This window comes from Danio rerio, chromosome 14, assembly GCF_049306965.1.
Source record: "Danio rerio strain Tuebingen ecotype United States chromosome 14, GRCz12tu, whole genome shotgun sequence".
Taxonomy (NCBI): domain Eukaryota; kingdom Metazoa; phylum Chordata; class Actinopteri; order Cypriniformes; family Danionidae; genus Danio; species Danio rerio.
In genome coordinates, this window is record NC_133189.1 from 2,595,336 (window position 1) to 2,611,939 (window position 16,604).

Consider the following 16,604-nt stretch of genomic DNA (forward strand, 5'->3'; position numbering starts at 1 on the left):
TGGATTTTCCAGCACGAGCTCCTGTTTATTAACACATGAAGCTTTATTTTCACAAATCTCCTCTCTGTCGATTCTCTCCGCTACGGTCAGCTCTCCGGTTTTCAGATTAATGTCACAGTATTGTATTCTGTTACTGTCAGTATCAACGCGAGCCTTACGTGATGATAGTCTGTTCACATCCAGTCCGAGATCCTTCGCTATATTCCCAATCACAGATCCGCGTTTCATCTCCTCCGGGAAAGAATAGCTCACGTCTCCATAAGCGCTGTGCGCCATCAGCACGAAGAACAAAAGACCAAACATCTCAGCAGCTTCGTATACCGTTTGCAATGCTTCAGAAACGTAATCCCAAAAACCCAAATACTTATCATTTAAAATAAACAATTATTTCTAAAACAATTCTTCTCAATGGCGGATATATTGTTCCTTCACCGTCGAGGACATTCTAGGATTGCAAGCTTCAAGCTTTGTATATGACATCACAAGCAGGGTGGAGAAATGTATACATATAAGATATCTGTGATTTTGCAGGTGAACAGCGACCCTTTGAGTTGAAATAAGAAACTGCATAGCATTAATAATTCCAAGAGGAGAAACTCATTGAATAATGCACAAAAGGTACTGATAATTATCAAATATATACTTATTTCATAATGCAAATGAACAAACATAACCTAGCAGAGACACTGTCTTTAGAGAGAGATATAAAAAGTAATTTAATGTATTCAAAAGAAGGAGAGAAAGCAACAATATAGGAGCAAATTTTCCAAACAGCTAGAGTAAAAGCTATAGTGCAGGACCATGGACAGCAACAGCAAACACCTGAACCATTCTATGTATATTCTGATCGCTTACGCATACATACAAACCAATTCACAAATACGAATAAAACTGCACTACTTAGACTCAATAGTTTGAGACTAAATATTAGGATGAAAGATGCAGAGAAGTCGTGTGTGAATGTGAGCACTTGGTCACTCCATTTCCAATAAAAATACTGCCAATAGTCATTCAAAGTATGATGTTTAATAGATTTCACTCACGAGAAAATTACTAATATCTTATTAAATATTATAAAAATTAGGTAAGATTTTAAGAGAAATGAAACACGAACACAGACTTAATACACTGGGAAATATTTTGCATGAATTAATAAAATGACATGACATGAACTGACAACGTTGACAGGAAAATAATTTAATTGATCGCTAGTATACAACATTTGAAGCTCTAAATTCTCAGGAGCACCCACTGGCTGGGTAAATAAAGAAAGAAAGAAAGAAAGAAAGAAAGAAAGAAAGAAAGAAAGAAAGAAAGAAAGAAAGAAAAAGAAAGCCACGTCAAAAACAACTACACATCCATGACGAAAAAACAGCACTTAATATAATTATTTTCAGAACTTCTGAAAATAATCCCTGTCCTAATAGAGCACCTGAAAGAGCCGTGTGATCTGTCAAAAAAAATTACGAGGGGGCTGGTAAACGAAGACAAAATTGAGTAATTCCACCAAATAGTTTTTAGAGAAATGGTCCTACCTGAAAGGAATCAGCGATTTCTGCATCGAGTCCTTCCAGATCATCCACAGAGGACTGAGTCTTTCTCAGAGTCAGGTCAGCGGTCAGCGTGCCATCATTATAAGATCTGACGAACTTGAAGTCACTAGTGCGCGAGCCCGTGGTCAGGTATGCGTCATAATTGTAGGCGCTGCGGAGAGTTCCCGCGCCCTCCACCTCTGCGTAATTTGGAGGCAGATACGCGCTGGGAATGGCTACAGCTCCATCAAACAACAGTCTGGGCTTTCTCCTGCGACAAAACCTCACGGCCAGGATGATGATGATGAAGGTCAGTAAGAAAGTGGAGACGGACACCAGCGCGATGATCAAATAAAACGTCAGTTTGGAGCTGCTCTCGTCATGAGACATGTCTTTCAGTTCTGGCACTTCAGCCAAGTTATCTGATACAAGTAAATACAGTGCGCACGTGGCTGAGAGAGAGGGCTGTCCGTTATCTCTGACTGACACAATAAGGTTCTGCTTCATGCTGTCAGATTCAGAAATGTCCCGCTGCGTCTTGATCTCTCCGCTGTGGACACCGATAGTGAAAAGTCCCGGATCATTCGCTTTAATGATGTGATACGAGAGCCACGCGTTCTGGCCGGAATCCGCGTCCACGGCGATTACCTTGGAGACCAGGGAGCGCGCCTGCGCAGCTTTGGGGACCATCTCGGTCATGAAGGAGTTTCCCTCCGGAGAGGGGTATAATATCTGAGGAGAGTTGTCATTCTCATCCGATATGAAGACACTCACGCTCACATTACTGCTCAGAGGAGGAGACCCGTTGTCTCTGGCTAACACGAGCACTTTGAAACTTTTCATCTGCTCGTAATCAAACGACCTGACGGCATGAATGACCCCGGTGTCTCCGTTAATGGATAAAAAGGAGGTCACCGGTGCGCCATTGACATCAGAGGACAACAGAGAATAAACTACAGTGCCATTCTGTCTCCAGTCCGGGTCTGTAGCTGATACTGAACAAATAGAGGAGCCTGCTTTGTTATTTTCTTGCACATGAGCTCTGTAATTCTGCTGCTGAAATACAGGTGGATTATCATTGACGTCAGCTACAGTCAAGTGAATATTCTTAGTGGAAGATAAAGGCGGAGAGCCCTCATCAGTAGCAGTAATTGTAATATTATATTCAGAGAGCAGCTCGCGGTCTAATTCACCTGTGGTCACCAGAGAATAGTAATTTTTGATTGAAGGCACGAGTTTAAATGGGACGTTTTTCTGAATGGAGCAGCGCACCTGTCCGTTATTCTCAGAGTCTCTGTCCTGCACATTAATGATGCCAACCTCTGTACCGGGTAACGCGCTCTCAGGAACTGGACTATTCAGTGATTGAATTATTATTATAGGAGCGTTATCATTGACATCAATAACATCTATTAATACAGTACAATGATTGGCGAGCCCTTGGCCATCTTTGGCTTGAACTGGTAGTTCAATTAAAGTCTCCTCCTCGTAATCAATCATACCTGTAAATTTAATCTCTCCAGACAACGAATTGAGAGAAAATATATCCAACAAACCTTCGGATAAATGACCAAATGCATAGGTCACTTCTCCATTTTGCCCCTCGTCAGCATCAGTAGCGCTCACTGTCACCACTACAGTATCTACAGGAGAATTTTCAGGCAGACTGACTTTATAGACGGCCTGACTAAAGACTGGAGCATTATCATTAGCATCCAGCACAGTGACGTGTATGGCTACAGTACCTGATCTCGGTGGAGTCCCGCCGTCTACCGCAGTCAGAATTAAAGTCACCTCTTTCTGCTGCTCACGATCCAGCTCTTTATTCAGCACGAGTTCGCCATATTTTCTTCCATTTGGACGCGTTATTACACTAAGGAGAAAGTGTTCATTATTCTGAATTGTATATGACTGCACTGAATTCATACCAATATCCGCATCATGAGCCTCGTCTAATAAATAACGAGATCCTTTAACTGCCAACTCGTGCATTTCAAATTTAATGACATTTTCTTTAAATTGCGGTGAATTATCATTAATGTCCTCAATATTAAAAATAAAGCGATGCAGCTCTAAAGGATTTTCCAGCACGAGCTCCTGTTTAAGAACGCATGACGCTTTTTTTCCACAAAGCCCTTCTCTGTCGATTCTCTCCGCTACGGTCAGCTCTCCAGTGTTCAGATTTATGTCACAATATCGTTTTCTGTTACCTTCAGCATCAATACGAGCTTTACGAGATAACAGTCTTTTCACATCGAGTCCGAGATCCTTTGCTATATTTCCAATCACAGATCCGCGTTTCATCTCCTCCGGGAAAGAATAGCTCACGTCTCCATAAGCGCTGTGCGCCATCAGCACGAAGAACAAAAGAACGAACATCTCAGCAGCAAAGCAGAGCTTTTGAAATGCCCAAGACATTAGGCAAAAATGAATCCCAGGGAAAACTTGCTATTAACACGAAAAACGAAACAAATGTACAATTAAATGTATAAAAGAACAGGCTAACAGCTTGAAATGTGGCCTTGCCACCGTCGACGATTTTCTGTAACTGAGGAACTGGCAGCTCTTTAGCGTAAGCAGGGTGGAGACATTTGCACTGAACAGAGTAAAGGTTATGCAGTTAAACAGCGACACTGTGAGTTGAAAAAAAGAAACTGCATGACATTAAAGCTTCTGACAGCTTTAAGTGTTAAAAGAACATTACAAAGGACTGATGCGAAATATTTATTTAGCAGACGGGCTACTTATTTTGTTATGAAACTTGAGGCGTCAAAAAAATGTTAGCAGCACGACTTTATGTGGAGCAAGAGATAAAAACAGAATGAGTAAATAACCCTATAACAAAGTAAAATCCATATAAAGGCCATAAGGACAGAGAGCTACAATACAGCAGCAACATACCAAAGTCAAAGCAAGTGCAGCACCATGGACAGCAACAGCGAAAACCTGAACCTGATACTCCGTAAATATTTCCCTCAATTAAAAGAACAAATGTCTGTTAAAAACACACATTTCAGTCTATCCTATACTAAAATACCCTCAAATGCTAAGCAAACTGAATCTAATAAAGGAATAGACAGACAGACATGCAGAGGTTTAGTAAAAGTGGAAATATACAATAAAATGAAAAAGATGAACAACATCTGTAAAGTGCATGAAATAATTCAAATAGAGAAAGGTGAAATAAATATACCCCAATAAAGTGACACCCTGTATTTCTTTCTAAATATCAGTAATACTAATATTATACTTATGAGTTCACTATTTGTTCACTAATAGGATAATTGAACATGATTTATAGCTAATCAATTATGAACATTTGTTATGTTTCAATTAAAAAAAAACAACAACAACAACAATGCAATCATTCATTCATTCAGTTTCTTTTCGGCTTAGTCCCTTTATTAGTTTGGGGTTGCCACAGTGGTATGAATCACCAACTTATCCAGAACGTTTTTACGCAGCGAATGCCCTTCCAGCCACAACCCATCTCTGGAAAAACAATGCAATCATACATCATTTAAATATAATTAAAACAAAACTAACTCAATCAAATTATCTTCACTGTATTTTTTTTTTTTTTTGCACTTAACCCTGCGACTTCTGCCAATATAATTGACAGCTAATGCACATCCAGCTTTGTTTGTTAATGTGGCCACTTTTTTATTTGGCAAAATAACATGTATTTGAGATTTATTCAAACAGATTATGACAAACAAACTTAAACAGAACTATTATTTTATATAAACGACAAAAGGAATAAAGGGAGCACGCTAAAGAGCAAAGCATTTTTAGAAAACTCACTGCAGCTAGAGTACGAAACAAGTTGGACAGAAAATTTAGTGCGCACAAATAATAATAAAAAAAAGATTTATCAAGACAATGCCACACCACTTTGATTCAGATGTCAAAAAACGTTTCAAATATTCAACTACTGACTTCATAAACTGCTGATAAAATATATAAAAATAAACAAAACTACCAAAAAAATAATTAAAATAAATGCCCATACTATCACACATCTAGTTTACAACACAGACTTAATATCAGCAGAATCCGCACAGACGACAACGAAGATGGATAATGTGTTACACTAACTAGCTTGACTGTAAGATTCGGGTGAAAAAAAACAAACAAACATAATTTTGAATGCGATAATTATCCTTGAAATCGTTTAAATCTTCGCAAACGAACAAACACACAAAAAAACTGATACTAGCTATACCAGAAATAATAATATGCCCAAACAAGTGCAAATGAGTTGTGAATGCCACATATATTACGAATGCATGAACAAATGTGCATGGACCACTTATTTCATACTTTTGCTAATATTGAACATTAAAACATATTAATGCAGCCTCTGCGATAAAGCTTTCTGAAAAAGTCACTTGATGTGCCAATAAAAACAAAAACTGAGAACAGTGTAAAAAACAGCAGTTCACTAAAATAATAAAATATGTAAATAAAAATAACAAAACGCCCATAAAATTATAATCCTTTGTCCTACCTGAAACGAATCAGGGATTTCTGCATCGAGTCCTTCCAGATCATTCACAGAGGACTGAGTCTTTCTCAGAGTCAGGTCAGCAGTCAGCGTGCCATCATTATAAGATCTGACGAACTTGAAGTCACTAGTGCGCGAGCCCGTGGTCAGGTATGCGTCATAATTGTAGGCGCTGCGGAGAGTTCCCGCGCCCTCCACCTCTGCGTAATTTGGAGGCAGATACGCGCTGGGAATGGCTACAGCTCCATCAAACAACAGTCTGGGCTTTCTCCTGCGACAAAACCTCACGGCCAGGATGATGATGATGAAGGTCAGGAAGAAAGTGGAGACGGACACCAGCGCGATGATCAAATAAAACGTCAGTTTGGAGCTGCTCTCGTCATGAGACATGTCTTTCAGTTCTGGCACTTCAGCCAAGTTATCTGATACAAGTAAATACAGTGCGCACGTGGCTGAGAGAGAGGGCTGTCCGTTATCTCTGACTGACACAATAAGGTTCTGCTTCATGCTGTCAGATTCAGAAATGTCCCGCTGCGTCCTGATCTCTCCGCTGTGGACACCGATAGTGAAAAGTCCCGGATCAGTCGCTTTAATGATGTGATACGAGAGCCACGCGTTCTGCCCGGAATCCGCGTCCACGGCGATCACCTTGGAGACCAGGGAGCGCGCCTGCGCAGCTTTGGGCACCATCTCGGTCATGAAGGTGTTTCCCTCCGGAGAGGGGTATAATATCTGAGGAGAGTTGTCATTCTCATCCGATATGAAGACACTCACGGTCACGTTACTGCTCAGAGGAGGAGACCCGTTGTCTCTGGCTAACACGAGCACTTTGAAACTTTTCATCTGCTCGTAATCAAACGACCTGACGGCATGAATGACCCCGGTGTCTCCGTTAATGGATAAAAAGGAGGACACCGGTGCGCCATTGACATCAGAGGACAACAGAGAATAAACTACAGTGCCATTCTGTCTCCAGTCCGGGTCTGTAGCTGATACTGAACAAATAGAGGAGCCTGCTTTGTTATTTTCTTGCACATGAGCTCTGTAATTCTGCTGCTGAAATACAGGTGGATTATCATTGACGTCAGCTACAGTCAAGTGAATATTCTTAGTGGAAGATAAAGGCGGAGAGCCCTCATCAGTAGCAGTAATTGTAATATTATATTCAGAGAGCAGCTCGCGGTCTAATTCACCTGTGGTCACCAGAGAATAGTAATTTTTGATTGAAGGCACGAGTTTAAATGGGACGTTTTGCTGAATGGAGCAGCGCACCTGTCCGTTATTCTCAGAGTCTCTGTCCTGCACGTTAATGATGCCAACCTCTGTACCGGGTAACGCGCTCTCAGGAATGGGACTGTTCAGAGATTTAAGTATTATTATCGGTGCGTTATCATTGGCATCAACAATATCTATTAATACATTGGAATAACTGGCCAATCCCTGACCATCTTTGGCTTGAACGGGAAGCTCGATTATACTCTCATCTTCATAATCAATCGTTCCAATTAGTTTGATCACACCAGACACTGAATCAAGAACAAATAACTGCAGGATCTTTTGAGAAACATGACCAAATCCATAATTTACAACTCCATTTTGTCCCTCGTCAGCATCAGTAGCGCTCACTGTCACCACTACAGTATCTACAGGGGAATTTTCAGGCAGACTGACTTTATAGACGGCCTGACTAAAGACTGGAGCATTATCATTAGCATCCAGCACAGTGACGTGTATGGCTACAGTACCTGATCTCGGTGGAGTCCCGCCGTCTACCGCAGTCAGAATTAAAGTCACCTCTTTCTGCTGCTCACGATCCAGCTCTTTATTCAACACGAGTTCGCCATATTTTCTTCCATGTTCTTTAGTAATAACATTTAGTAGAAAGTGTTCATTATTCTGAAGTGTATATGACTGCACTGAATTCATTCCAATATCCGCATCATACGCCTCTTCTAATAAATAACGAGATCCTTTGTCTGCTGATTCCCCTATTTCGAATTTAATAACACTTTCTTTGAATTGTGGAGAATAATCATTAATGTCCTGAATATTAAGAATGAAATGATGGAGCTCTAAAGGATTTTCCAATTCGAGCTGCTGTTTTACAACGCACAAAGCTTTCTTTCCGCAAATCTCCTCTCTGTCGATTCTCTCCGCTACGGTCAGCTCTCCAGTGTTCAAATTAATGTCACAGTATCGTTTTCTGTTACCTTCAGTATCAATGCGAGCTTTACGTGATGACAGTCTGTTCACATCCAGTCCGAGATCCTTCGCTATATTTCCAATCACAGATCCGCGTTTCATCTCCTCCGGGAAAGAATAGCTCACGTCTCCATAAGCGCTGTGCGCCATCAGCACGAAGAACAAAAGACCAAACATTTCAGCAGCAAAGCAGAGCCTTCGAACTGCCCAAGACATTTGGAAAAAATGAATCCCAGAGAAACCCAATTAAATAAAACAAATGTACAATTAAATGTCTAAAATGAAAATCTCATTGGCTGAAATATGGCCTCGCCACCGTCGACGATTTTCTATAACTGAGCAACTGGCAGCTCTTTAGCATAAGCAGGGTGGAGACATTTGCACTGAAGACAGTTAATGTTTTGCAGGTAAACAGCGACACTGCGAGTTGAAAAAAAGAAACTGCATGACAATAAATCTGACAGCATTAAGTGTTAAAAGAACTTTATAATGGACTTGTACTGAGTATTTATTTAGCAAACGGGCAGCTCAGTTTGTTGTTCAAATGCGTCAAACAAATGTTATCAGCACAACTATATGTGGAGCGAGAGATAAAAACAACATGTATATACTACTTTATAACAATGTGAAATCCATATAAATGCCAAAAGGACAGAGAACTAAAATACAGACGCAACATACCAACGTCAAAGCAAGTGCAGCACCACGGACAGCAACAGTGAAAACTTTACAGTGATACTACGCGATTATTTCACTCAATTAAAAGTACAAATATATTTTAAAACATATTTTTTCAGTCATGCATCCTTGTTTTATCCCATACTGAATTATTCTCTAATGCAAAGTAAAATGAAAATAAAAAAGGAATTGATTAGATAGACATGCGGAGGTTTTGTCTAAAAGTGGAAATAGAGGTTAGCAGACACCCTGTATTTCTTTCTTTCTTTCTTTCTTTCTTTCTTTCTTTCTTTCTTTCTTTCTTTCTTTCTATCTTTCTTTCTTTCTTTCTTTCTTTCTAAGCATCAGTAATACTAATATTATATTTATGAGTTTACTATTTGTTCAGTAATAAGATCATAGAACATGATTTATAACTAATTAAGCATGAGCATGTTTCTCGTTTTATTAAACAACAACAACAACAACAACAACCGCAATGCAAACACACATTATTTAAATATAATTGAAAAAAAAAACTCAATCAAATTCTCTTTACTGTATTTTATTTGCACTTATCCTTGCGAATTCTGCCAATATCATAGACAGCTAATGCACATGCAGCTTTGGTAATTAATGTGGCCACTTTTTTACTTGATAAAATGAAATTTCAGATTTATTCAAATAGATAATGACAAACACACTTAAACGTAACTATTATTTTACATAAATGACAAAAGTAATAAAAAGAGCACACTATAGAGCAAAGCACTTTTCGAAAACACACTGCAGGTAGAGTACAAAGCAAGTTGGAGAAAACATTTTACGTGTGCACAAATACTTTTCAAAATTTCCAATCAAGATAATGCCACATCACTTTTATTCAGAAACAAATATGTTTAAAATATTCACTTACTGACTTTATAAACTGCTTATAAAATACAAAAAATAAAAAATAAACAAAACTACTAAAATGCCCACACTATCACACATCTAGTTTACAAGACAAACTTAATAACAGCAGAATCCGGACAGACAATAAACACACAACATGAAGATAGATAATATATTTAACTAACTAGCCTGACTGAAAAATCCGTAAAAATAGACATTAAAAAATTTGAGAATTATCCTTTATACCTTTAAAAAGCAAACAAAGAACAAAAACACAAAACTGATAATAGATATACCAAAAATACTAATGAGCCCAAACATGTACAAATGATCTATGAATGTTATATTTTACGATTGCATGAATGTGGATAGACCACTTAATTTTATACCTTCGTAATACAAATGAACCCTAAAAATTACTAATTCAGACTATATCAGATTTTTGAAAAAGTCACGTGATGTGCCAAATACCAAAAACTAATAACAGTGTTAAAAACGGCAGACAACTAAAATAATTACATGAGCAAATATATATATATATATATATATATATATATATATATATATATATATATATATATATATATATATATATATATATATAAACTTTAAGTTTATAATACTTTGTCCTACCTGAAAGGAATCAGTGATTTCTGCATCGAGTCCTTCCAGATCATCCACAGAGGACTGAGTCTTCCTCAGAGTCAGGTCAGCAGTCAGCGTGCCATCATTATAAGATCTGACGAACTTGAAGTCACTAGTGCGCGAGCCCGTGGTCAGGTATGCGTCATAATTGTAGGCGCTGCGGAGAGTTCCCGCGCCCTCCACCTCTGCGTAATTTGGAGGCAGATACGCGCTGGGAATGGCTACAGCTCCATCAAACAACAGTCTGGGCTTTCTCCTGCGACAAAACCTCACGGCCAGGATGATGATGATGAAGGTCAGGAAGAAAGTGGAGACGGACACCAGCGCGATGATCAAATAAAACGTCAGTTTGGAGCTGCTCTCGTCATGAGACATGTCTTTCAGTTCTGGCACTTCAGCCAAGTTATCTGATACAAGTAAATACAGTGCGCACGTGGCTGAGAGAGAGGGCTGTCCGTTATCTCTGACTGACACAATAAGGTTCTGCTTCATGCTGTCAGATTCAGAAATGTCCCGCTGCGTCCTGATCTCTCCGCTGTGGACACCGATAGTGAAAAGTCCCGGATCAGTCGCTTTAATGATGTGATACGAGAGCCACGCGTTCTGCCCGGAATCCGCGTCCACGGCGATCACCTTGGAGACCAGGGAGCGCGCCTGCGCAGCTTTGGGGACCATCTCGGTCATGAAGGAGTTTCCCTCCGGAGAGGGGTATAATATCTGAGGAGAGTTGTCATTCTCATCCGATATGAAGACACTCACGGTCACGTTACTGCTCAGAGGAGGAGACCCGTTGTCTCTGGCTAACACGAGCACTTTGAAACTTTTCATCTGCTCGTAATCAAACGACCTGACGGCATGAATGACCCCGGTGTCTCCGTTAATGGATAAAAAGGAGGACACCGGTGCGCCATTGACATCAGTAGACAACAGAGAATAAACTACAGTGCCATTCTGTCTCCAGTCCGGGTCTGTAGCTGATACTGAACAAATAGAGGAGCCTGCTTTGTTATTTTCTTGCACATGAGCTCTGTAATTCTGCTGCTGAAATACAGGTGGATTATCATTGACGTCAGCTACAGTCAAGTGAATATTCTTAGTGGAAGATAAAGGCGGAGAGCCCTCATCAGTAGCAGTAATTGTAATATTATATTCAGAGAGCAGCTCGCGGTCTAATTCACCTGTGGTCACCAGAGAATAGTAATTTTTGATTGAAGGCACGAGTTTAAATGGGACGTTTTGCTGAATGGAGCAGCGCACCTGTCCGTTATTCTCAGAGTCTCTGTCCTGCACGTTAATGATGCCAACCTCTGTACCGGGTAACGCGCTCTCAGGAACTGGACTATTCAGAGACTGAAGTATTATTATCGGGGCGTTATCATTAGCATCAACAATATCTATAAATACATTGGAATAACTGGCCAATCCCTGACCATCTTTGGCTTGAACGGGAAGTTCAATTATACTCTCATCTTCATAATCAATCGGTCCAATTAATTTAATCACACCAGAAACTGAATCAAGAAAAAATAACTGCAGGAGCTTTTGAGAAACATGACCAAATGCATAGGTCACTTCTCCATTTTGCCCCTCGTCAGCATCAGTAGCGCTCACTGTCACCACTACAGTATCTACAGGGGAATTTTCAGGCAGACTGACTTTATAGACGGCCTGACTAAAGACTGGAGCATTATCATTAGCATCCAGCACAGTGACGTGTATGGCTACAGTACCTGATCTCGGTGGAGTCCCGCCGTCTACCGCAGTCAGAATTAAAGTCACCTCTTTCTGCTGCTCACGATCCAGCTCTTTATTCAGCACGAGTTCACCATGTTTTCTACCATGTTCTTTAGTGAGGACATTAAGAAGAAAGAGTTCATTATTTTGAAGTGTATATGACTGCACTGAATTCATGCCAATATCCGCATCATAAGCCTCTTCTAACAAATAACGAGAACCTTTGACTGCTATTTCGTGTATTTCGAATTTAATAACACTTTCTTTAAACTGTGGCGAGTTATCATTAATATCCTGAATACTGAGATCGAAATGATGCAGCGCCAAAGGATTTTCCAGAACGAGCTCCTGTTTCAATACGCACAAAGCTTTTTTCCCGCAAATCTCCTCTCTGTCGATTCTCTCCGCTACGGTCAGCTCTCCAGTGTTCAGATTAATGTCACAGTACCGTTTTCTGTTACCTTCAGTATGAATGCGAGCTTTCCGAAATGACAGTCTGTTCACATCCAGTCCGAGATCCTTCGCTATATTCCCAATCACAAATCCGCGTTTCATCTCCTCCGGGAAAGAATAGCTCACGTCTCCATAAGCGCTGTGCGCCATCAGCACGAAGAACAAAAGAACAAACATCTCAGCAGCAAAGCAGAGCCTTTGCAATGCTTCAAACATTTAGCATAAATCAATCCCGGGGCAAAAACTCAATTAACAGGAAAAAGACAACAAATAAAAAATTGAATGTATAAAATAAAAACCTAACTGCCTGAAATATGGCCTCGCCGTCGACGATTTTTTGTAACTGAGCAACTGGCAGCTTTTTAGCATAAGCAGGGTGGAGACATTTGCACAGACCATAGTAAAGGTTTTGCAGGTAAATAGCGACGCTGTGAGTTGAAAAAAGAAACTGCATGACACTAAGGCTTCTGACAGCTTTGGGTGTTTACAATTTTATTGGTGCAGAGTTTATTCAGAAAATGTTCTGTTTATTTTGTAATGTAACCAGGCGACAAATAACTGTCTGTAGCGCAAGACAAAGACAACAAGTACACACACACACACACACACACACACACACACACACACACACACACACACACACACACACACATATATATATATATATATATATATATATATATATATATATATATATATATATATATATATATATATATATATATATATATATATATTTATATATATATATTTATTTATATATATATACTGCCCATAAAGACAGAGATACAACCGAGAAGAAAAATGCCAAAAGTCCCACTAAGTGCAGCACCACGGACAGCAACAGCAAAAACCTGAACGCAATCTTCAGTGAATTTTTATTAAAAAGTACAAGTATGGTGAAAAATTACTAGAGTAAAAGTAAAAAAAAAAAAAAAAAAAACACAAAGTTCATATTTGAGTATTAAAAATGAAAAAAGTGAAAGTACTCAAAAATAAAAATAGGAGGAAATTCTTGTTTTATCCTCCTGAACTACCTTCCGATGCAAAGCAATATTAATATAATAAGATAATTCATAGAAAAACATAATGCAAAGGTGTAATTAAAAGTGCAACCATAAAATTAAATCAAAGGGATCAAAAACATCTGTAGAATAATCGCAACAAGCAAAATAGAGCAGAATTACACAAATAAGACCCCTAATGCAACAATGTCTTTCTTTCTTTCTTTCTTTACTTATTTATTTATTTATTTATTTATTTGTTTTGTTTTTAAGCATCAGTTCTAAAAATTGTATTATAACACTATCCAATCACTCCTAGAATCATTAAATATGAATTATAACTACAGTAACCAGAACATTTGTGACGTTTAAAAAAAAATAAATTAATAAATAAATAAAAAAAAAAAACAGCAATCACATATAATTTAAATATATTTGGAACAGAATTTTAGTTATTAATCAACTAGATTACGAAGCAAGTTGGACAAAAAGTTGTGTGTTTACAAAAAATTTCTAAAAACTCCACAGGACTTTAATTCAGATTAAAAAGACTTTTAGAAAAAGTTACTTGGCGGAATACAGACTTAAAAACAGCTTATAAAATACATACAAAAATAAATCAAACTACCAAATTACCCACATCACACATCTACGTTATAACACAGACTTAAAAACAGCAGAATTCACATAGACCATGAACACACAACATGAAGATGAATAATGTGTTAAACTAACCAGCCCGACCGAAATATTCATAAAAATAATAACTATAAAAGCAACAATTATTTCTGAAACCTTTGAAACCTTCCCAAACACATAAACAACAAAAACTGAAAATAGCTAATCCAAAACCGCCTAAAGAAAGTCAAAAGCTTTGTAGAATCCATCACAATATTATGATTGCATAAAATAATGCGCATGGGTCGCTTAATCCTATACTTTCGTTACTTCAAATGAGCCATAAAATATTCTAATGTAGCTCAAACGATAAAGCTATTGAAAAACTCACGTGAAGTGCAAATAAACAGACCACAGTGTCAAAAAGAGCAGTCAACCAACAAAAAACAAAATAAGCAAATTAATTAAAAAAAATCACTTAAATAGTTTTGTTAAAAGAATTATTTGTCCTACCTGAAAGGAATCAGTGATTTCTGCATCGAGTCCTTCCAGGTCATCAACAGAGGACTGAGTCTTTCTCAGAGTCAGGTCAGCAGTCAGCGTGCCATCATTATAAGATCTGACGAACTTGAAGTCACTAGTGCGCGAGCCCGTGGTCAGGTATGCGTCATAATTGTAGGCGCTGCGGAGAGTTCCTGCGCCCTCCACCTCTGCGTAATTTGGAGGCAGATACGCGCTGGGAATGGCTACAGCTCCATCAAACAACAGTCTGGGCTTTCTCCTGCGACAAAACCTCACGGCCAGGATGATGATGATGAAGGTCAGGAAGAAAGTGGAGACGGACACCAGCGCGATGATCAAATAAAACGTCAGTTTGGAGCTGCTCTCTTCATGAGACATGTCTTTCAGTTCTGGCACTTCAGCCAAGTTATCTGATACAAGTAAATACAGTGCGCACGTGGCTGAGAGAGAGGGCTGTCCGTTATCTCTGACTGACACTATAAGGTTCTGCTTCATGCTGTCAGATTCAGAAATGTCCCGCTGCGTCCTGATCTCTCCGCTGTGGACACCGATAGTGAAAAGTCCCGGATCAGTCGCTTTAATGATGTGATACGAGAGCCACGCGTTCTGTCCGGAATCCGCGTCCACGGCGATCACCTTGGAGACCAGGGAGCGCGCCTGCGCAGCTTTGGGGACCATCTCGGTCATGAAGGAGTTTCCCTCCGGAGAGGGGTATAATATCTGAGGAGAGTTGTCATTCTCATCCGATATGAAGACACTCACGGTCACGTTACTGCTCAGAGGAGGAGACCCGTTGTCTCTGGCTAACACGAGCACTTTGAAACTTTTCATCTGCTCGAAATCAAACGACCTGACGGCATGAATGACCCCGGTGTCTCCGTTAATGGATAAAAAGGAGGACACCGGTGCGCCATTGACATCAGAGGACAACAGAGAATAAACTACAGTGCCATTCTGTCTCCAGTCCGGGTCTGTAGCTGATACTGAACAAATAGAGGAGCCTGCTTTGTTATTTTCTTGCACATGAGCTCTGTAATTCTGCTGCTGAAATACAGGTGGATTATCATTGACGTCAGCTACAGTCAAGTGAATATTCTTAGTGGAAGATAAAGGCGGAGAGCCCTCATCATTAGCAGTAATTGTAATATTATATTCAGAGAGCAGCTCGCGGTCTAATTCACCTGTGGTCACCAGAGAATAGTAATTTTTGATTGAAGGCACGAGTTTAAATGGGACGTTTTGCTGAATGGAGCAGCGCACCTGTCCGTTATTCTCAGAGTCTCTGTCCTGCACATTAATGATGCCAACCTCTGTACCGGGTAACGCGCTCTCAGGAATGGGAACATTCAGAGAATTTATCACTATTACAGGTGCGTTATCATTTACGTCAATAACATTTATCAATACAGTGCATCTATTTGCTAACCCTTGACCATCTTTAGCTTGAATTGGCAGCTGAATAGAGGTCTCCTCTTCATAATCAAACAAGCGTTTTAGTTTAATTTCACCAGACACTGCATCAATGAAAAACATTTCCTGATAGATTTCTGATAAATGACCAAATGCATACGTCACCTCTCCATTTTGCCCCTCGTCTGCATCAGTAGCGCTCACTGTCACCACTACAGTATCTACAGGGGAATTTTCAGGCAGACTGACTTTATAGACGGTCTGACTAAAGACTGGAGCATTATCATTAGCATCCAGCACAGTGACGTGTATGGCTACAGTACCTGATCTCGGTGGAGTCCCGCCGTCTACCGCAGTTAGAATTAAAGTCACCTCTTTCTGCTGCTCACGGTCCAATTCCTTGTTTAAAACAAGCTCGCCATATTT

At 39.5% G+C, this 16,604-nt stretch overlaps 2 protein-coding genes across 2 annotated transcripts in view; both read right to left on the reverse strand.

Annotated features, from left to right (window-relative positions):
* Window positions 1-8,458, reverse strand: part of pcdh2g2 (protocadherin 2 gamma 2) — a 219,546-nt gene extending 211,088 nt beyond the window's left edge. Inside the window, 1 exon segment of the mRNA NM_001024175.1 lies at window positions 8,242-8,458. Coding sequence (NP_001019346.1) covers window positions 8,242-8,457 — 216 coding nt within the window. The 5' untranslated portion in view covers window position 8,458.
* The window catches only part of pcdh2g1 (protocadherin 2 gamma 1), a 223,953-nt gene extending 211,088 nt beyond the window's left edge, over window positions 1-12,865 (reverse strand). Inside the window, 1 exon segment of the mRNA NM_001024174.1 lies at window positions 10,426-12,865. Within this exon segment, the coding sequence (NP_001019345.1) occupies window positions 10,426-12,840 (2,415 nt within the window). The 5' untranslated portion in view covers window positions 12,841-12,865.
* Window positions 12,866-16,604: the final 3,739 nt, after the last annotated feature.